The sequence below is a fragment of the Sinocyclocheilus grahami genome, unplaced genomic scaffold (genome assembly GCF_001515645.1).
Source record: "Sinocyclocheilus grahami isolate Dianchi unplaced genomic scaffold, SAMN03320097.WGS_v1.1 scaffold55.1, whole genome shotgun sequence".
Lineage (NCBI taxonomy): Eukaryota > Metazoa > Chordata > Actinopteri > Cypriniformes > Cyprinidae > Sinocyclocheilus > Sinocyclocheilus grahami.
This window is the reverse complement of record NW_015505234.1, coordinates 4,245,707-4,272,269: the sequence shown is the minus strand read 5'-3', so window position 1 is coordinate 4,272,269 and position 26,563 is coordinate 4,245,707. Positions and strand designations below refer to the sequence as shown.

At 36.6% G+C, this 26,563-nt stretch overlaps 1 protein-coding gene, 1 long non-coding RNA gene and 1 pseudogene across 2 annotated transcripts; all 3 read right to left on the bottom strand.

Moving 5' to 3' along the window:
- On the bottom strand, positions 1-23,959 carry LOC107583824 (DNA-directed RNA polymerase III subunit RPC2-like; annotated as a pseudogene).
- LOC107583825 (uncharacterized) lies at positions 20,702-21,428 on the bottom strand. The gene is made up of 3 exons (XR_001609076.1): positions 21,414-21,428; positions 20,910-21,009; positions 20,702-20,828 (listed from the first exon to the last, which is right to left on the bottom strand). It is a non-coding gene; the product is annotated as an uncharacterized lncRNA (long non-coding RNA).
- A 1,352-nt stretch (positions 23,960-25,311) lies between the features above and the next one.
- Positions 25,312-26,261, bottom strand: LOC107583823 (poly(U)-specific endoribonuclease-C). The gene is made up of 3 exons (XM_016270164.1): positions 26,131-26,261; positions 25,882-26,032; positions 25,312-25,784 (listed from the first exon to the last, which is right to left on the bottom strand). Exons 1-3 carry the CDS (start codon positions 26,166-26,168, stop codon positions 25,524-25,526), a joined length of 450 nt encoding a protein of 149 aa, XP_016125650.1. The 5' UTR covers positions 26,169-26,261; the 3' UTR covers positions 25,312-25,523.
- Positions 26,262-26,563: the final 302 nt, after the last annotated feature.

The following is a 26,563-nucleotide window of genomic DNA, read 5'->3' as shown; positions in this document are numbered from 1 at the left end:
ATATACACACAAGATGTTTAACAAAAATGAAATTAAGACGTTTCAATGTTGTATGTAGTCCTTAATAATACTGTAACGCTCCTCTGTGCGTAAGCTTTGGTGAAATGCCATAATCGCGTTTACAACTCGCCTTCACTCATCGAGCCAGTTTGAGGCAGGGGATGATGTTCATGGATTGCAGTTCTTGGAAGAGCAGTTTGCAGGCATATGGAATTCGTAGAGATGACAAATGGCACGAAGACTTGCAGTAATGACACCTGCAATAAACAGACAAAGTTCTCACCAATAAATCCCCTTTGATCCATTTAATAATTTAATAAAACTGCACTATTGTAATGGATTTTACTGACCATTCTGAATATCCCAGCAAGCCACACACATCCACCTCAAAAGCATCACTGGAGATCATCAGTCGCTCGAGCAGCAGCATCTCTCCCAGACGGAGACCACCATCTCTGGAACACATCTAATAAACAATTTATTATCCAAAAGAATAAATATAACAAATCAAATTTCAGAGAACACATATGTTTGCCTTTCTTACCTAGCGAGTACTGCTCTCGGACCACGTGCTCTGGCATGCATTTTATCCAGCACCATGTGCTTTAATTTCTGATAACAGACTGGACCGAGGTAGATGTAGGCTTCCAGAGGTTCCCTAAGAGCAAATTACCAAAAAACTAATTAATTAATTACAGTAATGTGCAACAGAGAAAATGGCTCTTTTGATTTTCGCAATATATAGAAATTCAAACACAATGTACCTATTAATTTTAAAAGTATTCAAATCTTTATAAGATGACATTTTATAGGGTTCCATTAGTAAACATGTGTTAATGCATTAACTAAAATGAACTAACAATGAGTAATTTGTTGTTTCTAGTTATTCATCTTTGTTAATGTTAGTTAATATAAACACAACTGTTCAATGTTAGTTCATGTTAGATTAGGTCCATTAAAAAATATTACAGATACAACTTTTGGTTTCAATAATGTATTAGTACATTCTGAAATTAACATTAATTTAGATTAATAAACGCGTTAGAAGTATTGTTCATTGTTAGTTAGTGTTAACTAAAGTAGTTAACTAATGTGTTAACATGAAACCTTATTGTAAAGTGTAACTTGATGCATTAATAACTGAACTGTGAAACAAACTTGTATCAGTGAAATATAAATATGCAAATGAACAAAAGTGATGCTAAAGAACAGTTTTTACCCTGTGATGCCTGAGGTGACATAATCCTTGCTCTGGTAATTGTATCCATAGTGGATAAGATCCTCACACACGTCCTTCCCTTTACTGCTCCCTAAAGCAGTGCCATCGTGAAAACGTCCATCCAGCACCCCTGCTTTACCAGACAACAGCTCAATCAGCTTCCCAACCTGAAACAAATCAAAGCAGAGCTCATTTTATTCATTTGATTGCTTGTTTTCGAAGACTGATGCACATTCTAAACATTAATGTGATACAAGCTCAATTGCTCCTTGAAGGAAACTAATAACCCCCCGCAGCAGTGTAGATGCCCCAGTTTCCCCTTGCTAACAGTGCAGCTGTGAATGTGAGTGTGATATCATGTTGAGGTCACACACCGCTGCACGACAGTAGCCTTTACTGAGGTCACTCACAGAAAGAGCCGGAAGATCTTTGACCCCTTTCTGTCACTGAGAGGAATCTTTTCCTCAGTTCAAACTATTTCCTATATGACGGCCTGCTGTGTGCACCCAAACACAGAGTTCAAAATTAGAAAGCATGGGGGAATTAATGTCTCTGAAAACTGACATTGTGAGATTTGCATAAACTGCACTGTATAAGACAACAAGACTTTGACAACCTTAGGTAAACAGGAGCATCCATTTCATAAATACTACCATTCAAACATATATATATACTGTATATATAATTTATTATTATAACAAAAGATTAATAGTTTGATCAAAAATGACAGCAAAGACATTTATAATGCTACACAAGATTTTCATTCACAATAAAGGTTTTCAGCATTGATAATAATACCGGTAATAAATGTTTCTTGAACACGAAATTAGCATATTAGAATGATTCCTGAAGGATCATGTGACACTGAAAACTGGAGTAACGGCTGCTGAAAATTCAGCTTTGCCATCACAGTAAAAAATTGTATTTTAAAATATATTAAAATAGAAAACTCTTATTTTAAATGGAAATGTTACTGATTTATTTTTCTGAAATAAATGCAGCCTTGGTGAGCATAAGAGAATCAGAAATATTTTTAAAACATTTTACAGACTCAAACTTGTGAATGGTAGAGTACATTAGGAGACCTTTCAAAAAAGAAATACACACACACACACACACACACACACACACTCAAAGCTGAGCCAAAATAAAAGTATTTGATTTAAAAAATCTCAGCTATCAAAGGAATATGTATTCACGGCAAAACAACCAGCTGATGTATTTTATCCTGCTTATTACATGGCTAGTAAACACATAAATATACTAAAATCTTGATTTTCATTAGTTGCCTGGGACACTACTCAGTTATAAAAATAACAGAATCATGTATTCCAGAAAACTGTGTAGTAAGGCATCTGAATAAAATCCTGAAATATTCAAAACACATTTTAAATTTTGAGGTTTAATATTAATTATGTATAAAAAAATACTATCTTACTTGATGGGTTCTTTAAATGTTCTATATAAAATCATAAAAGTGTGTTCTGTGGAACAAGTAAATTCATTCAAATATAAACATCATATAATCATACAGTCATTCTGGAGGGATAACCATGAGGGCTGATGATGATGTCAGGGCAGATTCCTGAGTCACAGAAGGGCATGTCCTCTTGAGGAACGATCAGTCCACACACACCTGTTACAGAAAAAATATCCCATATTACAGATACATGTAATGCATGTAATTACTAAAGCTAGAATCAAAGACATCCCTATATTCAAATGGTCTGCAAGAAATGTTAACTCCACCCTGTCAGAGCTAACCTTTCCCATAAAACTTCATTGATTTTTTTAGCGATTTCAGTCTCAAACAAATGCTTGATGAGAAAGTGAGGTTTGTGTAACTTTCATCTAGTCCAAAGGCCTATAAAGCAATCGTATTCAGGTCTGCTGAAGTGGAACCATTGGAAATTCAGACTGCAGGACGGAGCGAAAGTGGTCCAAAGCAGTCAGTGAGAGTGTAAATGTTTGCAGAGGAGCTCCTCACTCTTCCTGCAGCCAGAGCAAACACATTATTGGGCAATTTGCAAGTGATAAAAGAGAGAAGAACGGGAGCAGGAAGTGAGGAGAGGTGCTTAGCTGGACAGTGAGAAGGGGATTATACACCCATAGTTTCCCCTTTACCATAGAGCGCACAAAGACAGGTTCAAACTAAGGAGAGAGATAAATCCATATGCATAAGAAAAAAATTTGGGCTCTTGAGAAGAACTCGGGTAGTCAAAATTATTTATATATATATATATATATATATATATATATATATTTTTTTTTTATATTCCTTCATCATTTTCCTACATGCTTTTCATAATGGAAATATGCTCTGAATCCCTTTAATAGATCATAATGATTACATATCAATATTTTTTAAAAATCACAAATAATATAATTTTGCACATATTGAATCAAATTACTCAATATTTTGGTTAAATGTTTAATGTACCACCAAAATAAGTACCTAAAGCAATGCAGCAATGAATCAGCAAAAATCAATAATGAAAATAAAATATATTATCGATTAATCAGGGATCCTCTGTTAGTGATGTCACATTACAGTACTGAAAGTTACATTTTTCTCTATTTAAAAAAAGAAAGAAAAAAATGATCTAAAACAACAACAACAACAACAAATTGTAACAGTTACACTACTGTGTTTGGAGTTTGTTGATTTTTTTTATGCCCACCAAGGCTGCAATTAATCAATGTTTATCTGATCAACAGTTGTGCTGCTAAATAAATAAATAAATAAATAAATAAATATATTGGAAACCATGAAACATTTTTTTCAGGATTCTTTGATGAACAGAAAGTTCTAAATAACAGTATTCAAATTTTTATTTTTTTGCAACCAGGTAAATGTCTTTATGGTCACTTTTGATAAATTTAATGACTCCTTGCTGATTTAATCCTCCAAACGGTAGTGTGTGTTTTAAAACATTTTTTGCAAAATTTCCATATTTTAATACCAAACAAGTAGTCAAACAATATTAAGTTCTAGGCAATAATAAATCTAGGCAATAAATCAATTATCAAAACAGTTGTTAGTAGCAGCCCTAGTAGGTATAAGGATTTCCTGGTGCAAGAAGAGAGAAAGCGAGCAAGAGCGCAACAGAAGCAGAGAGGTAAGTGAGAGCGGTTCCCATAGCACACATCCTCTGTGTTGTTTGTTTTGTGTGAGAGTGAATGATAAAAGAGGCATGAAATCAGCAAAGAAAAGCAGGACAGCAGTAAGAGTCCATGGCCCTCCATCACCGGCTATACAGCCCCACTGTGGCGGCTCGCACAATGGACCCTGCCAAGACAGCTGTGTGAGTATCAGTGTGTGTATGTGTGCTTCGGTGTGTTTGGGTCACCGGTAAATAATTAACCTATCGTTCTCCGGTGACCGGATCTTATGAGGGTGGTAGAGGTTGGTCAGAATGGGGGCGCAGGATGAGGGAGGGGTTTAAAATGAGTAAGAAAAAACTCCCGTGAAACTTGCTGAAAGCCAATGACTCCAAACCACGGTGGGACGTCTTTAATGGGCTTTCTTTTGCCCCAAAAGGTAGCCAAATCTCTTTCTTTGAAGTACAGCGTTCTCTCAAACAAATTTTCCAACAAAAAGCACCTAAAGTGCCCGTTTAGTGCGCACACAGGCGATGCATTAATTAAACCACCACAAACACTGCGAAGAAATGTAGAAACGTAAATTAATTCCTGCTGAATGTTAATGTGTGGTTGGCAGCACAGTCACGCACCTCTGGAAAACAGCTCAACTTCACCAAGTGGGACCATTCAATAAAAGTCCGCCTTTAAATGCACAAAAGACATTCAAGAGAACGCCACTATCCTTCACAACAACAATTAGCTGCCCTGTGTTATCCTGGTCCACAGACACTTGCCTGCTCCTTTAAATACCAAAAGCTCCTTTAAAAAGAGCAGTAAATAGCATCTCGGGCAGTTTGTTGCTAACCACTCCCTGACTCCTCCTCACTGTCACGTCCCGTGATGAGTGCCAGTGGACGACCTCTGCTAATGAAATGAGTGAATTATGCATGGCGCCAGTTAACGCTCTGATTAAAACATCATACTGACCAGCTCTCTTAGCGGAGGTGCTCAGAAACAATGGGGGCTGTAAACATTTTCCCAGGACTGCGCTGCTGTAATAAATTTCCATAGTCTGGCATGGGACAAAAAGCTAATTAATTGAAAAACAGGCAGTGGAAAAAAAGTTGAAGAGAATGGGAGGGCCAGCAGGGACGATACAACTTGGGTGTTGAAAATAAAATGGACATCAAGTTTAGTAACATCTCTTCCCACTTGTTAATGAGACGGGTTTATGGTCTTCATTTTGGCACGGTGCTGGAGTGTCGTTTCATATGTTGTTATCTACTAAAGCAGACGAAAAGATGCCAGCCTGGAAAAGGACGATACTGTACCTTTCTGTCCATGTCGACTGCTGAACTTGTCTCCGATCTCTTGTCTATGCGTCTGCCTGAGCAGGATCTTGATCAAGAAGGCATCCTCAGCATTGGAGGAGATCATCACCTTCTCAATGTAGGATTCTGTCGCTCCTTTGTACCTATAGAATGAAGAAATTTGGCATTTTGGTTGCTATTATGCAAAAACAAAAAAACTTCTTTGTACCTATAGAACGAAGAAAGTGGGCATTTGTGTGGCTTTTAGAAAACTATTGCACAGTGGGATTCTAGTTTCATTTCATCAGACAAATGGTTTCTTATGTGACTGGCACGGCTCTATATTATGGTTGGCCTGGCTGGGCACTGCCCTCCAGTGGCGTTTGGGTGATGGTGGGCATTGACTTATTCACCAGCACCTGTTTGTTCTTGACCCTCTCACCTGTGAGGAATGTGACATAAAAAATCAATACATATCCTTAGATCAACACAAGCAAGATTATTTGGCTGGAATGTCTTACCAGGCGAGCAGATGCTGTCAGCATCCAGGATGATGTGTCTCCAGATGGGCTTGTGTGTTTCTGCATCCAGCGTTGGACCCATCACTTTGTCGAAGGTCTGGTTAGTGTACCGCCTCAAGGTACACTTGGCGTTCTTGTACACCAGACATCTACCAAAGCCTAATACAAGACAGAAGAACAATAGAAGACAATGAACAAAAGTGAAAACAATGGAAATCTACATTATTTTTCAGATTTCATTCTCAATTTCATTTGGAAAGTTAATATAGTCACTTCAGAATGCTACGAACTGGTAACTGAGCGAGTCTAAGCATTCAGCATTACTTGTTTAGCTCTTACCTCTGTCAAGAGGCCTTGTTGAGCACCAGGGCATCTTCTATGTCATACCCGCTGTAGCTCATTACAGCCCCAGTGGCATTCTGGCCTGCAGGCAGCTTCTCAAAGTCAATCAGCTCGATGGTCTTCGTCTTCACTATAGGCTTCTGTGGGTACGCCAGCAGGTACATCAGGGTGTCTATTCTGTTCCTCTGGTTATAGCCAATAGTATCTGATCAGAATCAGCGATGAAATGATGGTTAAGCAAGATGCAAAAGAGGTAAAATACTGCCTTAGTGTATAAATTTATATTTTTATATAATATAATTTATTTTGGGCTTTTTGCCACTTTTAATTGGTTAATAAATATCATTATGTATTGTGTATTATGAAGTGTTTAACAACACTGCTCTGACCGACATACTCGGTCAACCAATGAAAGAGTAGTTTACCCAAAAATGAAAATTGTCATTATTCCCCCTTCATGTTGTTCCAAACTTGTCTGACTTACTTGCTTCTACAGAATAAAAAAAAGAATATATTTTGAAGAACACTGAGAATCAATCAACATTGGATCCATTGACTTCCATTGTATGAACATATACTGTAGATTGTATGGAATATATATATATATATATATATATAAAATATCTTCTTTTATGTTCAACAAAATAAATAAAATCATACAGGTTAGTAACAACATGAGGGTGAATAAATAATAATAACAATAATTTTTTGGGAGAACTATCCCTTTAACAATAATACATTACCATGAACTAACAATGAACAATACTTTAAACATTTTTATAATTCTAGGCTAATGCTAATGTAAATATTTTTTTATTTTTCATTATTAATAAATGTATTAACTAATGTTAATTTGTACAGCTTAAAATGTTCATTTCTACAAATACAAACAGGTTTTTAAAACTATCCAAGACTAATAAATATTGCAAAAATATTGTTCATTATTTCATGATAGCCCCTGCATTATCAAATGTGAACATATAGAGAGTTTTATTGTTACCAGAAAGGCCTTTACAATTACCACTACGGGTTTTCTTAATTTGAGGGGTTTGTTGCAACTCAATTCAACGCTTTTCAAACAATATGAAACAGATAATGCACATCTGATCACATTTAACCAACTGTCTGAGAGGGGTGTTGATGTGAAGGCATGTTAAAATTTCTGTGGTGGAGGTTTAGCAATGGCAGAGATGGAGCGGGGACGGGGGGGAGAGGTTAAAGCAAAATAGCCGACGTCCCTTGAGGCCTTGACATTTGTCAGATGCTATTACTCTACAATCAGGGTACAAGCACACAGTGTGTGATAATAGGGCTGGGGACACACAACTGGATTTGCACATGTCCGCCTAGAAAAAAAGAAGACAAGGTCTAGGATATTGCGCCAAATATAGTCACAGTCTCAGTGGTTTTGTAATGGGGGTGGTGGCCAGGAGAGGTTTAAGTAGTTTTGGTAACCAGGGCAGCAGAGTGTGTGTGCTCTCATTCCCTCTTGCACAGCTGAGCACACTAACCCTGCTCTGCACACTGAGCTCAGGACACAATGAATGCCTAATGACACTCAGAGACACAGGCAGGGAAATGCCTCCACACACACACACACACTAAAGCGGGTCTACGCAAGTAGGCGATGTTTGATGTCCACATACATACAGAATGTGGTGTGTGTGTCAAAAGTTTTAAATGCCAGTGTGAAGGTGAGTGTGTCTGTGAGTGAATAGGAGTGTGTGTTTGGAAGTGGATGTTTGGAGATGGAGACTGTAGTAGTCTTACCCATAGCCTTTTTGCGCATAGCACACTGGTAGGTGTTTCTGGGGGACTGGTTATGATGTGGGTAAGGAATCAAACCAGCACAGACCCCCAGCAGCGTGAACGGTTCGATCTCCAAATGGGTCGTGTCCCTGAATAAAATACATAGCTCAGCCTGTATTTTTATATTGTTTATTTATGAGAAATCAATTTTTGGGTCTATATGGATGCCATATATAGTGGCTCTAAACAGTATCTGGACTCTTTGGATATATAAGTGTCCAAATGTAATGTTAGAAAGGCACCAATATTATTTTTGGCCAATACTGATAATAAATCAATAAATCATTATTATCATGATATTGCTGTTAATACAATTCTTTAATATTTATCTAAAAAATTTAAATAAAACTCTAAAAATAAAATAATTTTAAATGAAACAAGTAAATTCAGGCATCACCGCATTATAATGTACAATATGAAAAATGCACATTCCCATTGGGATTTGCTAATTCACATTTAACAGCATTAATAATTAAATTATTAGCGTAATTAGTTAAAGATTTAAGTGAACAATACACGATGATAAAGGTAATCTAAATATTGGAATAAAAATATGGGAGTGCATGTAATTAAATATCCAGTATCAACAATACATCTACATTAAAATGTAGCTACATTTGAACATTTTTAATAAAAAAATATATACAATTATTAATTAAAATTCTGTAATATTGACGTAATGAAAATGGTACAGATATACAAGCTTCCCTACAGTTTTAGAGTCATTACATTAAATAACAAAACAAGACACAAGGTAACATTTATTTAAATAATATTAAACTTTTTAAAGATTTATTTTTGGCGTTTTTGTCTTTATTGTGAGAGAGATGGGGGACGGGATCGGGAAAGGTCTGCAAGTCGGGAGTCGAAATTGGGACGCCTGATGCGCAACAGCGCTAAATGTCGGCATGCTGCCCTCGAGGCTATTGGTGCCAACTTACACTTTTTTTTTTTTTGAAGCTAAACACTTTGCAGATGTGTTTTCTATTGCAATGACAATCACAAATTAGTGGTATAAGTGTCCAAATGCTTTTAGGGCCTTAAATTAAGTACTCACTTGGTGATCATCTGCTCATATAAAGCAATGTTACAGTAATTTTCCTCATTTACATCATAATACTCCACCAGACTCTCATGAAGGAAGTCCTCAAACATTCTGCAGGTAAAAGTGGGTGGTAAGAACACAATGAAAAGACATGCATAAGACAGTCACGAAACTGCATACTGGACTCTTCATTCAAATGTAATTTTCAAATATTGATTAGCTTCAAACGCACCTGTATCCCGGAGACAATTCCTCAATGTGTTTGTTCTTCACAGCTGGCTGTCCGTTCTTCACAATGATATAGGGTCTACCAGAAGCACACAGAATGCAATTCAAATGTGTCTGTGCAACATACGACAACTAACAACATTGGTTTTAAAACAGTTTATATTCCAAATGGATTTTAATTATGTGATATAAAAAAAACCTACTAGTACCTGCACAAACGGCCCCCATCAGAAGAAATATATACACATCGGTCGGTCAAGTTGGTTGAAATGGACACAAACTCGTTTATAAAACCTGCTCTACGCATCAGTCTGAAGGTGTAGACCAACTTCTGATGGTCTCTGATCACTCCAAGAATGTTACCTAGAAAGAAACACGTTTTAATTCCTGAGCAAAAAATTATTACTTTCATATATTTTTACCATGATTTTACCAAAACACCCACTACATTTTCATTCAATGTAACAATAGGTCATTCACCATAAAAATTTTGTCAGGCATAATCTAGAACAAGAATCATTACATGACTTTACAAGACTATTTATCATTAAAAGACTATTTATGGATCAAAAAAACTAATTTATTGTAATTTATATCTTTACCAATCTTTCCTTCAAACCACCAAGTTTTAACCAAGAAGTTTTTAATCATTTAAAATATAATATAATTTATAATATAACTCAGTACAGGTCAGAATAAGCATGTGTTCCATTTTTACATAATTGATCAGCTATACTGAATCTCGACTGATCATTATATTAATGTACTGTGCCATTTTATACAAATGTTTAAATTATTTTAATTTTAATTAAAATGTTACTATTTATACTATACTATTATTTTTGAAAATAATATATATATTTATATTGGAACCTACATAGGCATATTCACGAACGCAAAAAAATTACAAAAAGGAAATATGCTGTACCATAAACTAATTAAAGATTTACATGTGTAAATGTGTGACAGCAGTATTAATGCACTTTCAAATAAAAAGTTTTGGCTGGTTTGAATGATAAGAGACCCACTATGGTGCCACCCAGATGCATACACAGCCTCAATGTTGTGTGAGTCACTTTGCGGGAAAGCATGTTTGTGGATTAACTTGGGAGGGATTGTATTTATTTATGCATTGACACCTGCTGTGTTTGCTAATTAATTAGCCACAGTGACGGCCTGTGTAATTTGTAACTTATCAGTGCTGTGAAAAACATATACATGAATTAATTAGTGAATTTTCTGTGACATGACATTAAAAGGTAATCAATGGCACACCCTTTTGTAGTATGAGCGGCAGAAGTTAATTTGAATATTATTCAAATGCCTGCAGCCTGTCTGTGTGCTTGAAAAATAAAAGGGGGAAGAATGTGCTGTTTGGCTTTTGTTCTGTCTGTGTGTGTGCAGATACCATTGAGGAAGACGAGGAAGACAGTGGGGTAGGACAACTCCTCTCCACACAGAAGGTTGACGTCCTCCACTCCCAGGTTGAATGCCAGCTTGATGATGGGGCCGTCCTCCATGTCTGTAGTGATGTGGATCATCAGAGCCAGATTTTTTTACCAGACCACAAGCCTAGAAAACAATCAAACAGCTGTGAGAATCTAAATGATTTTAATAAACACAATAAATCAGTGGCAAACCAATATGGCTTTTCAGTGGCCATTGCTGCTCTATTCCATAAAAACAAGTCATTGAATTAATTGTATAAGTGACTGCACTTTCATTGCATGGAAATAAGCAGTGTGAACATACTTCAAAATTTCACTTAAGCATCCACTGATGATGCTGACAAGATGATGGTGTTTTCTAAATGAGGAACACTGACCTCTCCTTCAGGTGTGTCTGAGGGACACAGCATGCCCCACTGGGAGGGCTGGAGGGAGCGGGAACCGCTAACCTTCCTGGTTTTCTCAAACTGAGAGGAGATCCTGTTCATCATGCCCATGCTGAGATGTAGGAGAGGCGGGAGAAAACCTGAGTCACACCCTGCCTGTCCATCTTAAACCTCTTCAGGGACCAATTCCCCTGGAAGACACATTACTTAATTACATTTTTGGAGGAAAAACTATATTTTCTGATATGCAGCAGCAGTGTTTTTATTGTTAGCAGAAAAAAAAAATTACCATAAAATTACTAAAACGCAAACTAAAATGAAAACTGAAAATAAGAAAATAAAGCTAATTCAAAACAGTATATAAATAATACTAAAACAACACTGTGCTGCAAATCTTGAATTACATACTCTACTAGTCAAAAGTTTAGACATGCCTGCCTGAATTTGCTTCTTATGATCTTAAAAATTGTAATAAAATTAATGTAATATTTTACAGACAAATCTAAACTGTGCCTACATAAGATTTCACTTCAATTTATTTTAAAATTGTTATTATTTCCATAATTTTTTTAATCAATGCATTGGAGTGGATAGTGAAACAAACATGGAAACTTCAGCAATACTGTTTAAAAAGCATCCCAGGTGGACACTTCCTGATCTGTCTTGCCCTGGACTCACAGAAGAGATAGCATTAACCATGCCGTTAGTGATCTGGTCCTGTCTCATGTGCTTCACCACATCAAACTGAGCTGCTCTCTGCTTGGGGATGATCTGGTCAGCGATCTTCTTCAGCTCTGAGTTGAACTTCTTGAACAGATCCTCAAACAGCAGTGACAGGAGCTTAAGGAACACAGAGACAAAGCGTGATTCATTGAAATGGGTACAAAACTCAGTCTAACTAAAACAAAAACGGTGTTTTATCTTGCAACCACAACGCTACATCATATATTTATAATCCAGTCATTAACAACCAAAATTATCACATCACGAGAAAAAACAGCCAACAGATGACTTCATCTCGTCTTTTGAATCCCAAGTGCTGTCTTTTCCAGATAACTTGTTTTTATTAACTTTATCTGGCTCTAACCCTCCCTCTATCTTCTTATCCCAGATTTAATAAACAGGTGTTTCCACGCTGTGATAAATTTGACCTGGCCTCTCATTCTCAGATTTCCTTCAATAGAAGCCCCTCCCCTTCTGCTTTACATTTGCATATGTGAAAATAAACATCCTCACCGAAAATTAATAAAGAAATTAAGCTTCCACAGCCCAGCCAGGCCAATTAGTTGAATGTCAGGGAATTGTAAATGAGGAGAAAGGGGATTGGAGGTGCTGGAAAGCGTGCATGTGCGTGTAAAGCCCCGCTGAAAGGATTCCTGTCACTCACTAACTCCGAATTGCTCACACACTAACGTAAGCAAGCGCGTGCACACATAAACACACCCCACCTCAGTGCAGGCGGGGGGAAATTAAAGGACTTAAGACAGCGGTAATTACATTATCACAGTCGTGCTGGTGGATTAGCTCAATCGCTCCAGTCAAGGCGGCTATTCTTTTGTCATAGCCGAGCTAAATTATAATAAAGTGGAGAAATCCCTGAGATTGGCTGGGCTGCAGTCGGGCGTTGCTGCCACGTATCTCGCCCGCAACAAAAGCGGGTCGGCTGGGAATGGAAGGGAAGGCAGAAGCATGGGGGTGCGGATGAAACAAAGCACTGGGAAAATAATGAGGGTATTATAATGACAAGCAACAAAAGGGAAACAAAAGGGAAGGTGAGGGATTGGGCACCAGCCAAGCCTGTATCTGCTGGTTTTGGCTTCTGATCAGTTTCATAAGAGGCCAACAGTGTGTTTAATGAGAAAAAAAGAGATCAGTTGTGTTAGACAAGAGCACAAAAAAATTTTGTGCGCACAAGCGAGACGGCGCCCACATCCAGGATGTAATATGAAATCTGCCATACAGGAGCAACAATCTCAAAAGAGATACTAACAAACATTATGCGCACTAATCTTCAGCTCCCAAATACATGGCTGTGCAACGCAGGACAAAAACAGATAAATAAACACTAGCATTATCATAATTAACGGCCTGAGCTTGGAGGGGCTGTCAGTCATTCTTAATAGAATTAGAGGGGGTGTGAATGGAAAAGGCAGACAGAGATGGATGGAGGAGGGCGATGGATGGATGGAAAATGGTGTTGCACATTGTACTTTCTTCTAAAGTGAATATTTCATGAGCCTTACATTCATCTGTGTGGATGCCAAGCAGTTAGAAAAATTAGACATGACAAGGGCAGCTGAGGTTTGAGCAGGATGTGACACTGAGCACCACATTTGTCAAATTATTTTTGATAGTAATGAAAGGGTCAAGATATTTTCAGACCAGATTCGAACCTACTTCTCTCATATGAACAACAGAGCTCAGTAAACTAACCAAATGCTATTTCTGAACCCATCAACAATTTGAAGAGCAGGGTTGCAGGATAATCACCATAAAATGCCGTTCATAGCTCTTTTGCTCACCAGGGCTGCATTTATTTGATTAAAGTTATAGTAACAGTAACATTGGGAAACATTATTCCAATTTAAAATAACTGTTTTATTATTATTATTATTATTATTATTATTATTATCAATGATGGAACTAGTTGTGCTTCTTAATATTTTTATGGAAATTAATTTATTTGAAAAACAAATCTTTACTGTCACTTTTCATTAATGCATTCTTTCAAAATAAAGTTATTAATTTCTTTTAACAATAAAATCTTACTAACCCTAAATATTTGAATGGCAGTGAATAAGGCTGCTGTAGAACTGAGCACTTTATGCATGTGTCGCTGTAATTGTATTGGAGAAAGCTAAATGATTATGTGCAGAGGTTATAGAAGACCTGCTATTAAACCCTCTAAGAGGCAGATACCTGGCCAGCCAACTCCAGACGTTTCCATAGTAATCGCGATCGTCCACTTTGTTGTCCACTTGAGCGAGAATCACTCTACACACCATCACAGCGAGGTAGATACACTTAGCTCGAAAGTTAAACTCTTTTACCTGGAGACACAAAATTTGACAGGTCCAAGTTACAAACAGCCAACAAATGTAATACTCTGATTTAACTACATATCATGGAATAAAGGCAATCAAAGGAAGAATGAAGGCATGGGGAAGATTATTCAGGATGTGGGGATAACAGGCAATTTAAGTTAATTTAGAAATGACGTACAGGTACATGAGTGAGGATAGTAGAGGCTAACAGCTCTCTAGCCTCTTCCATCTTGGTTTTCTTAGGGCCGCTCCACATACGCTGACGCCTCACTTTATTACCAATGTATTTTAGTGCCTGAAAGGAAACAATAAGTGCACACAGAAGAGTCATTAAGATGCAACGTTTCGAATTTTTCGAATCACTAGTTTCACTATTCTCTTGTATTTAGACTTGATGGCAGCTTTGCATTTCAAAGTATTTTATGAAGAATTAAGTTATAAAGAATGAAAAGCATAATGTTTTAAAGCCTCAATTAATAAGATTAAACGCATCAAATCAAAGCATTTAATCTGGAGTGACTGAGCTGGTGCAGGGTTCACTGGCTTTCTAAAGGGGTATCAAAAAACTGGACCCCTCCATAATACACACACACCTGAGCCAGCGACTTGTTTTGCTTCAGAGGTCAAAGGTCACCCAGACTAGGCTTCTCCTTTAGACCACCCACTTTGAGCCATGGAATGATGTGCAATTGACAAGTACCACTCCTCAAAGTTAAAAACTAAAACTACTTAAAATGTTTCCTGTGTATATTGTGAGAAATGCATTAGCTGCTATGATATAATGTCACAACTATTTAAAAATCCTCCATCTCAGTGCGAATTTTCTTTCAAACCTGAATAACTTAAAAAAAACAATAGTATTATATTAAAATAATTGACAAATGACTTGTATACATACAATTGTAATATATGTACATACACATAAATTATATATAAACACGTAGACTTTCAAAAGTGGAGTCTGTAATATCTGTGTTTTACAAAGAAGTACAACAATTTAAAAGAACATTTTAAGAACAGCATTTATTTAAACAGAAATCTTTCGTAAATTTGTAAATGTATTTACGGTCACTTGATAAATGTAATGCATCCTCGCTGAATAAAAGTATTACTTTTTTTCAAGAAAAAAAAATCTTGCTGACCCCAACTTAAATGTTCTGTAATCTCAAAAATGCCACTAGTCCAATAACTTTCAATTCAATCACATTTTGTGTTTAAATGCAATAAGCGAGGCTGCCCTTGGTAGTCATAAATCTTTTATTTTCAATATAGCTTAAAACTCTTGACCGATTCTCAGTTCTAATAACACATCTTATCTAACTGAGGTCTGCTCAAATCAATTGGTGCACACATGCAAGCTCATTAGCAGACCTTTGATGAGGCCCACACAATGTCACAACCATGTAAACAGGCATTCACATCCACTCAGACACAGGTTGCTAGGACGCAGATATGGTCCTTGCTGACCCATTGTTGGGTCTTGCAGTGAATAATACATCTAAGATTCGGCAAACTGTGCCTCAGCATTTGATAATACACCTCAAAAGTGGATACTTGGTTTTTGAAAGCTTAAAGGTTTTAAACATCATTCAGTGGTCTGATCTTTAATCAAAGGTATTTGGTAATACTTCTAGTAACATTTAGCTTAACATTGTTGTTTTGTATGTGCTACCCATTTACAGGCAATGCAAACCACTCTTATAAATTATAGCAGAGATTTTGTCAGAGGTACCGGAGTTTGGGTGAATATTTGGGCCTTCTGACACTCCTCCAAACTGGGAGCAAATGCAGCCATGACATGTTCCTCCGTGCCAATCATCTGAACTACCTCCTGATCACTCTCCACTCCCATGGCCTGATGAATGACAGAGAGATTAAAAGTGAAATAATCCAGTAAAATCAAGTATATCAAGTAAAATAAGAAACACAATGTATACAGTTGTATATTTACAGCAAAGAGACTGCAATTGTATTCAACACACACACACAAAAAAATAATGTAGGACCCTGCTCTAATGCAAAGGTGAATATGGTGCCACAGGCCTCGATGACATTTATTTATGCTAATAAGGGACTGTGGGAACAGGACTGGATGGATCACAGGGCTTAAAGGCCTCCACCGTTTGGCACGGCTGCTGTGTTGCAAGGAAATCCCGGTGGAATGTGCTGTGGATGGACAAGTGCAAAGCCCGACAGCCGATTTACTCCTCGCCCTGTCCCTAACCAATCTGACCCATATGTTTAGAGAGAGCCTGGGGTGAGGGATTTAGGAAAAACATCCGTCATAGTACAAGCCGGTCCCCTGATATGAGCTCTAACTAAATATCCATTTCAACTGTCAGGTTATATTCAACACAGTGTCAATGAACAGAAGAAACAATTAAAAATGCATAGAAAGGAAGCATAAATACTAAAACCATTTAAATGCTATCAAATGCTTTAGGAAAGAGCTTGTAAAAAAGATTTGGTAATTTTATATGACAAATGTATCATATGACACATTTCAATAGATGCTTAGAATATCCTAACAGCAAGTAATGGTAAAATATTAGAGAATAACATCACCAGCGAGTTCTCTCTGACATATTAAATAGACATTTTTAAACAGATGCTGATCGGTTAATAAAGCGGTTCAAATTCCATCCTACATTATGAATGCAGTCACAGCTAAAGCTATATGAAGCCATTTCATTAACTAAAGAGACAGTACCATTTTAAGTTTGGGGTTTGTAAGAAATTTTAAGGTCTTATGCTCACCGAGGCTGCATTTATTTATCAAAATTAGTAAACACATTAATAGTGAAATATCATTACAGTTTATATTACAAATATATTTTTAAAAAACTTATTCCTGTGATGCAAAGCTGAATTTTCAGCAGCAATTACTTCAGTCTTCAGTGTCACATGATCCTTCAGAAAACATTCTAATATGCTGATTTGCTGCTCAAGAAACGTTTCTTATTACTATCAATGTTGCAAATATAAAAAAAAAAATATATATATATTTTTGCTGAAAACGTGATACGTGATTCAAAAGTTCAAAAGAGCAGCATTTATTTGAAATGGAAATCTTTTGAAACATTTTAAGTGTCTTTACTGTTAGTTTAGGTCAATTTAATGCACCCTTGCTGAAAAAAGTATTCATTTCTTTTTTTTTTTCAGTACACCGAATCTTTGAACGGTACTGATATAATACAATTTAGCAATACTTTTAAATGCGTGTAATTGGTTTTCAGCCAAGCTGCACTGTATTCTTTGTTAATGTGCGCTATCTGCTGGTTGGAAACAGCATGTGGCCTAAATAATGAAACTGTGTAATAACCTAAACCAGTGGTTCTCAATTGCAGTCCTTGTGTACTACCGCTCTGCACATTTTGTTTGTATCTGTTATCACTTCAGCAATTGTTCTATTCGACTGTAAGTGCCCTGCGAAGTAGACATCACAGGATATTGATGATTACATTTCAAGTTCCATTCAAAGGGCATTAAAGCGTGCGAGAAATGAATTTAAATTGTATATTATTTTACACTTCTTTAGTAAGTTTCATCTGTGTGTGAAGACGCTGCAGGCTGTGGCGTAGCGCAAATCCATGACTGAATGTTGAAGTAAATGGACTTCCTGTTCTCAGGGAGTAAGAAGCAAAGAACACCGTGTAGGGACCATGTCAATCAGAACACAGTTCATGCAGGAAGCTCTCTTCTCACGAACTGGTTATCCGAATCAGGTGTGTTAAGTAAGAGAGACATGCAAAATATGCAGAGCGGTGGTATGCGAGGACTGGAATTGAGAACCAATGACCTAAACCATGAGAAGTGCAAGTATTATATGGCTTTCTTTGTCAACTTCATCATGCCTTAAATCACCATCTTTAACCACATTCTCACCTTAAAGATGATAGCAATAGGTGCATCCTCAGAGAGGGTGTTGTGCTTTAGGAAGCGGCCCTGTTTCACAATCATGTTGGTTCTGCTCTTTTTCTCATGAGTAGAACTACAAATCAGAGACAAAAGACAGATATATGAGCACACAACTAGTTTTAAAGGTGTACTTCAAATGAAGTTTAATATTATTACATAAACAGAAAAGCAAATTCCAGCACCTGGTGACCTAGGCTCCCACTGAGCCTTTGCGATCTTGCTCCACGATGACGGGTTCTTGGATAACTGCTCCTGAATGAGAATGACTTTTTCTTGCCCTTTTACAATGAAATAACCACTTGCACACATACAAATCCTGTATCATATATATGCACCATGACCTGCTCCCACACGTATGAGCTTCAGATGGGATTATCTGCATCAAACTATGGCATACAAACAACCAAACATCACTGAGACAGTCTGAATGCTATGATAATCTACCTGGATCCAGGGGACATTCATTAAGCTTGGAGAACTCCATCGGCGTCTTTCCTGTCAATACACAGTTGGAGCTTCGCAGCATTATTGGCATCCTATTATAAATAAAAAAAACACACAAAAACAAAAAGATTTAAAATTGCATTTAAAATTTCTAGGGAAAACAAAATGCATATTAAGAGGTGTCTGCAAAGCTTTTAGCCCACACATAGGTAACTTCCAATAGGGAGAGCATTGCGAAAGATCCTCTGGCTGCCTTGGGTATACTCTATATCCACAGTGATGGGAGCTGAATACGTCATATCTCTCAGACGACACTAGTGGTTAAAAAGCATAATCATCATGAGCAAATACTTCATCTTGATCCTTTTTTTTTCTTCAAAAAGCTTTTAAGTTTGCTTTAAATGAGAATATTCTTTAGGCCACAAATACAGATGTTACCTCATGTGGTGACACTGGTCTGGTTACATAAAAGCTTTCTTCTACATCAGGCATGCCAACGTAGATATTGAGATATCTAGGGACAGATGAGGTGTAACATGCAGTGTTGGATAACTCAAATGATTAAAAATCATTTTTGGTAATTGAAATGAAGCTGATATAAAATGAAACATAAATTAAGATTTAAAAAAGAGAAATGTTGCTTTGTCAACTGAATATCCTTACTTCAGATACCACATTGGGTCAGCATCACTTGTGATCTTCTCGTTCGCCTTCATTATCTTTTTTATCTGGAGAGATTAGTAGACATTAGGTTTATGCTACTAAAGCTTTTTGTCAATATCAAATTGTTTTGCTGGTACAAAAAGAAATTAAATCCATAATGTGATGTCATGGAAAACACAACTGACAATAAATGTATTGCATTTACAGTATATGTAGAGAACTCTGTGCCATCTTTAAACAAGTCAACAAACCTCTACATTGATGAAGTAATTGAAGGAATCAATGTGCTGCTTAACTAAGCCTTTAACCTAAAAATAATAATAATAATAATAATAGTAAAAAAATGACATGAACAAGAAATTTGAGGCTTTAAATCAGGGCTGTATACACTCGGTCCTGGAGGGCCGGTGTCCTGCAGAGTTTAGCTCCAACCCCAATTAAACACACCTGAACCAGCTAATCAAGCTCTTACTAGGCACAGGCTGTGTCCGAAATCGCCCCCATACCCTTAAATAGGGCACTATGTGAGGGAACAGCCATTTTTAGTGGTGTCCGAAACCATAGCGGACGTTCTCGAGTGCACTCATTCAATCCCACAATACACTGCAAAAACGAGTGTACAACTGGTGCACGCTCAACGGCTAGAGAATGTTTTTTGTTGGTGAAAACAATTTCATGTCTGGTCGTTTGGGTGGGTAAATATCCTATTCACACATGCAAATGAAACAAATGTAAACCTTCCTTTACTTCATTTCTTCTAGATTTTGTGCGAATTTGTAAAGTTTAAAATACTTAAAAACAAAGTAGTAAGACTGAAAACTTATGCTCCTCTATGTAAAATATTTTAATGCTGATCTGATTTTTAATGCTCCTGATTTACCTTTACTTACCTTCTATTTTATATCTATTTCATGATTAATACTGTGTATCCAAAATATGTGATGTGATTTAAGTTTACATGCATGAGGGTTTCAGATTAGCATTTCAGATTCAAATATTTCTGGTAACATGTTGCATCAAGCAACCATGTGGTTTCTCTCATAAATCAAAAGGAGAGACTGAATGCAACATAGAACAGCATTCAGAATTCCACCAATCAATTTTCCAATTGTAATTCCAACAATTACATTTTTGAAAGGATCTTGGTGTGTCCCTGTTAAAGGCATGTTTCAGCACAGCTCCGTGGATAAATAAGCTTTTGTGCAAACTGACAGAATAATTAAAGGGGTTAGAGGTTTTTGCAAAAGAAACATACGTCCATAAGTGGTAATGGAGTTCAGTTTGGCCTCATCAACACTGGTAAACAGTGAGGATGAGGCGTGGTCTACCGCACTGGTGCTTCCCTGTGGTATGTAACCAGCTTTGCCCTAAAAGAAATGTGAGACAATTTAATGTTACACTTGATCTGTCACTAGACTTAATATTGTTTGACATTAAAATACTGAGACCTGTAGTGAGATATTGTAATGAGTCCCAGGGCTCAGGCGATTCACATCCAGCTTCCAGAGCTCATTGAAAATATCTGAAAGCTCCTGGTTGACAGTTTGACTGAGAGTGTAGGGAAAAAAAGTGAGTTGTATAAAATGTGCGTACATTTTGTACAAAACGTTCTCAGGTGTAGTAAATGGCATTCATATAATAGGCACAATTAGAAAATAATTTACCTAGATGCATCACTAAAAGTAAACAGAGCCAAGAGCACAAGGGTCCATCCAAAATAATACCTGCAACATACAAACACGCCGAATGAATTCCCGCATCTCGCCAGAAGATGGCGCCCGCGGCTTAATAATAAATCCCTGCTCAGCCATGGCGTACAGCATACTGTACAACACGGGTATAAACTCATTGTAAATTGATTATTAAATTGTTTGATTAGGGATTTTGTACAAAACGTTCTCAGGTGTAGTAAATGGCATTCATATAATAGGCACAATTAGAAAATAATTTACCTAGATGCATCACTAAAAGTAAACAGAGCCAAGAGCACAAGGGTCCATCCAAAATAATACCTGCAACATACAAACATATAAGTAACACTTTACAATTGCTTGAATTTATTTATCTTTTTTTGTATGTATATACTGTGTACAGTACATTTCATGCCACTTAAATGAACATAAATGATGCAATAATTTAATTTAAGTTCATACAAGTTAACCTCCTGGGACTTACAGTAAAGGAGAGTGCAAAAATAATGCAAAAAAAAAATGAACTTAAAAATAAGAGGAAACAACAAAGGTACTAAAGATCAACAAGTTAAACTCAATGACCTTTTGCAAGGTTTCAGATTAGCATTTCAGATTCAAATATTTCTGGTAACATGTTGCATCAAGCAACCATGTGGTTTCTCTCATAAATCAAAAGGAGAGACTGAATGCAACATAGAACAGCATTCAGAATTCCACCAATCAATTTTCCAATTGTAATTCCAACAATTACATTTTTGAAAGGATCTTGGTGTGTCCCTGTTAAAGGCATGTTTCAGCACAGCTCCGTGGATAAATAAGCTTTTGTGCAAACTGACAGAATAATTAAAGGGGTTAGAGGTTTTTGCAAAAGAAACATACGTCCATAAGTGGTAATGGAGTTCAGTTTGGCCTCATCAACACTGGTAAACAGTGAGGATGAGGCGTGGTCTACCGCACTGGTGCTTCCCTGTGGTATGTAACCAGCTTTGCCCTAAAAGAAATGTGAGACAATTTAATGTTACACTTGATCTGTCACTAGACTTAATATTGTTTGACATTAAAATACTGAGACCTGTAGTGAGATATTGTAATGAGTCCCAGGGCTCAGGCGATTCACATCCAGCTTCCAGAGCTCATTGAAAATATCTGAAAGCTCCTGGTTGACAGTTTGACTGAGAGTGTAGGGAAAAAAAGTGAGTTGTATAAAATGTGCGTACATTTTGTACAAAACGTTCTCAGGTGTAGTAAATGGCATTCATATAATAGGCACAATTAGAAAATAATTTACCTAGATGCATCACTAAAAGTAAACAGAGCCAAGAGCACAAGGGTCCATCCAAAATAATACCTGCAACATACAAACATATAAGTAACACTTTACAATTGCTTGAATTTATTTATCTTTTTTTTGTATGTATATACTGTGTACAGTACATTTCATGCCACTTAAATGAACATAAATGATGCAATAATTTAATTTAAGTTCATACAAGTTAACCTCCTGGGACTTACAGTAAAGGAGAGTGCAAAAATAATGCAAAAAAAAAGAACTTAAAAATAAGAGGAAACAACAAAGGTACTAAAGATCAACACGTTAAACTCACTCAACGGCTAGAGAATGCCCATAATGCACCGTGAGAGTCACGCGCCGAATGAATTCCCGCATCTCGCCAGAAGATGGCGCCCGCGGCTTAATAATAAATCCCTGCTCAGCCATGGCGTACAGCATACTGTACAACACGGGTATAAACTCATTGTAAATTGATTATTAAATTGTTTGATTAGGGTTTATACATAATTTCCGTGACAGAGTTCAAGATAAATCCTTTAATCTTACTACTGGAGCTGCTAGTTTGCTAGTTTCAAATGATTAATAAACAGCAAGCACAAACTATGCAAAAGCGGCATTCCTTCCGGTGCACTCAGTGTCCGAATTCACTACTCGTTTTCATTCACTCCTTCTAGTGAACTGAATTAGTGGCCTACTGTAGGGAATAGTGAATGAGGGTTTAGGGGGCGATTTCGGACACAGCCATAGAAACTTCCAGTCAGGTGTGTTGAGGCAAGTTGGAGCTAAACTCCAGCACCGAGTTTGGACAGCCCTGCTTTAAATCAGTCAACATAATTCTTGCTGGATCATAAGAATGTATGTACAAGAAGAAAAGAGCATGTATATAGATAGTTGACAAATAACACAAATAAATTACTTTGCGATTCAACATCAAGATTTTACATTTTTCTTCTTTTTTTTTAAATCAACTTTTATATATAATCAAACAAGTTATTTTTGAGGTTCACTTAAATACTTCTGTGGTGAGACAAATTAAGTCCAAGTATGTATTTCTTTGATTAATATGACGTAATAAAATTGAATGAATAATAACTACACAATAAGCTGAAAATGTTGTTTAATATACTTTTAAACTACTGGTATTTATTCTTTAAAACAGCACAGCATGCCCATCCATATGCTACTGTCAGATCATATGTTGCATTAATTATGATTCTCATGATGACGCTGGCTATTTTACCTTCAAAAAGGCTGGAAGCAGCTTCCACTTTTCCTGCAATACAGAAGAGGATATGGGGATTTTATAACTAACAAATATAATAACGTTTGCTATTTTATGACAGTTGTACTCGTGCCACTACTCCCTCACCTCCACAGTGTCGACAGGAGCAGCGAACTCCTCCTGCAGCATGTCTGTTAGTTATGATGGCAATAAACCGCAAATGCGAATAATATCATATAAGTTAGGAAACCATCATACACGCCGGAGCCAGGTGAAGCACACTCCGACCAGAAGTTTGCGCTACACGTGAAAGTGTGAGGTGTAGCATGAAAATCATATGTATTCCGACCGACGTCCACGGTTTTTTTTCTTTCTCCCTAATGTAACTAAAATCGTTATTTAAACTCACTAACATAATTAGATAAGCACATTTTTGACACTGACCATGTATACAATAAGTCAAATGTTCTTACTTTTTGTATTACCGTAATTATTGTATTAACTTGTAAAGTAGGAGCATTTTCACAAGTGTTCTCAGACGTTTGAAGTGAACATTTGGAGATCCTGTAGGCACCATCTTTTTCGTAATTGGTAATGACATTCTTTTTGAATGTAGTAATTTATTTCTGTTTGCATAATTAGTCCTGTGGTGTGACCAGTGTTGGGGAAAGTTACTTTTAAAAGTAATGCATTACAATATTGCGTTACTCCATAAAAAGTAACTAATACGTTACTTAGTTACTTTTTATGGAAAGTAATGCGTTACGTTACTTTTGCGTTACTTTTAAAATCTGGACAGGGCTTGCTTGTTTGTTTTTTAAATAAAAAAGTTCTATTTTTGGCAAATATAAAAGCCTTTTCACACCAGAAGTGAAATGAATAAGCCTCGGGCTGAAGGGAAAGTAAATTTACGTCCGTACAGTAGAATGCAGAAGAAGACATTTCAACACACTTCAGCAATAAACAAAGACACACAAATGTTGTCTAGAGTAATTTTTGCTTATTAGTACAGTTGAACTGGATCATCGAAGGTCAGAAGCAAAGACATCGGTTAATAGAATGGGATTAAATACATAAAGGATATTTGTATTGTTTAACATTTAATTATTGCAGGTTCACGTCATATTCTGAGTTGCATTATTTTTATTCATTTTGAGGAATACTGAATCTGTGTGTTTTTTTTGTGTGAGTGAGTGAGATGAATTAATGCATATTCATATTTATTTTAGATCTACAGTAACATCTTCTGATTTCTCTCAGCATGGGGACAGGAGAGCTGTCAGTCAATAAATTGGAATTGAAAAAAGTAATCTGATTACGTAACTCGCGTTACTTGTAATGCGTTACCCCCAACACTGGGTGTGACAAATTAATTTCTAAATGTACAAATATTGCCCGTTGTCTTTCATTAATATGAGGCCATGAATCTCTTATCTGTAACAATTATACAATAATCATGAGTTGTTACTGCTTGTCATGTCAGCAACTCATAAATGTAATTGAATTCTGCAAATAATCACACAAGTGGATAAAAAATCATTTTTAATGTTAAATCTCTATTTTCCATTACCATCTAAGTATATAACAGCAGTCATGGTCAAAATAAGCAAATAGATATAAAAGACAGAAGAAATTACCACTGTATGAAAGGCAGTTCTGAGGAAATGAAATATTTGCTCAGATTTAAACTTCAGTGAAACTCTGTACATGAGCATACTGTAGTTTGTTCAACATATTAGCAAAGTAAACAAGCATCTAAAAGTAAGACTTCTCCAATACAAAACAAATGTCTACTTATCTAAAATTACAATATGCCTTTAAAAAAAATGTCAGAATATTAGTAGTAGAGTTGTGGGATCTATACGTGTCTGTTGTTGCTGCTCAGCAGTTTGGGATAAGCGGTCCCGATAGAGCGGCCGTGTCTATGCACCACCATCTCCAGCTGGTACTCATCCAGATTGACCACAGCTGTGGTGGTCTTCTCAGTGGATGTGAGGAACAAAATTGTAAAAATGGCCATTTCAAACTCGGGACTCACACCAACAAAGGCGCTGGCCACTGGCTTGACCAAACCATGCCAGCTGAATTGCACATTCAAGACGTGGTCATCTTCATTAGGCTGCATGGAAGAAAAACAAGTACAGATTCAGCAAAGACTGCACATAGAACAATAAATTCTTATATATTTTCTTCAGATTTATTGATGAAAAAAGTACCACATCATTGTCCCTGGCTTTGTAGCCCTTGTAATCAAGAATCTCCTGCTTCTCTTGCAGGTAAAACTGGACCCAGTTGTGAAGACCCAAGATTTCTCTGCCAAACTTGGTTTCCCCAACAAACACATGCTCAAATCCACTGGAGTCCTCGCTTTTTGGAAAAAAGCAATATATTTTTTTAAATATTTAGAGCTGATATGGAATAAAATACACACATTTTTTTATGTTGTACTGGTGTAAGTGGCTTACCCGCCGTTTCTGTCTCTATGATAAAGGCGGAACCACATGTAGTACAACTGACTCTTAAACCGTCTCAGAGCTGAGCGTGATTTTCTCTTTCCAATCAGGTACACGTGGGCACGCTGAGGGAGTAAAACATGTATTTTTTTATGAGATAAAAGATTTAAAGGAATAGTTCAACCAAAATGACAATTTTCTGAAAATCGACTCGCCCTCAGGCCATCCAAGATGTATATAATGTATATGATTATTACAACGCAAGCTTTCAATCGCAAGAGTCATGTGGATTACTTGTGGATTATTGTGATGTTGTTAAACTCAATGACCTTTTGCAAGACAATTATGCTTTTAAAACAGATTAAACATAGACAAAAGTAAAAAAAATAAAAATAACCGTAGACGTACAAGTGTATGCAAAACATAAAAAAAGTGTTCTACATAC

Excerpts from the sequence above, each read along its gene's own strand:
- LOC107583823 (XM_016270164.1), bottom strand. The coding sequence starts at position 26,168 with ATGTGGTTCCGCCTTTATCATAGAGACAGAAACGGCGG. Across the intron at positions 26,033-26,130 it reads CATAGAGACAGAAACGGCGG|CGAGGACTCCAGTGGATTTG; the intron begins GTAAGCCACTTA and ends TTTTCCAAAAAG. Across the intron at positions 25,785-25,881 it reads AAGCCAGGGACAATGATGTG|CCTAATGAAGATGACCACGT; the intron begins GTACTTTTTTCA and ends TCTTCCATGCAG.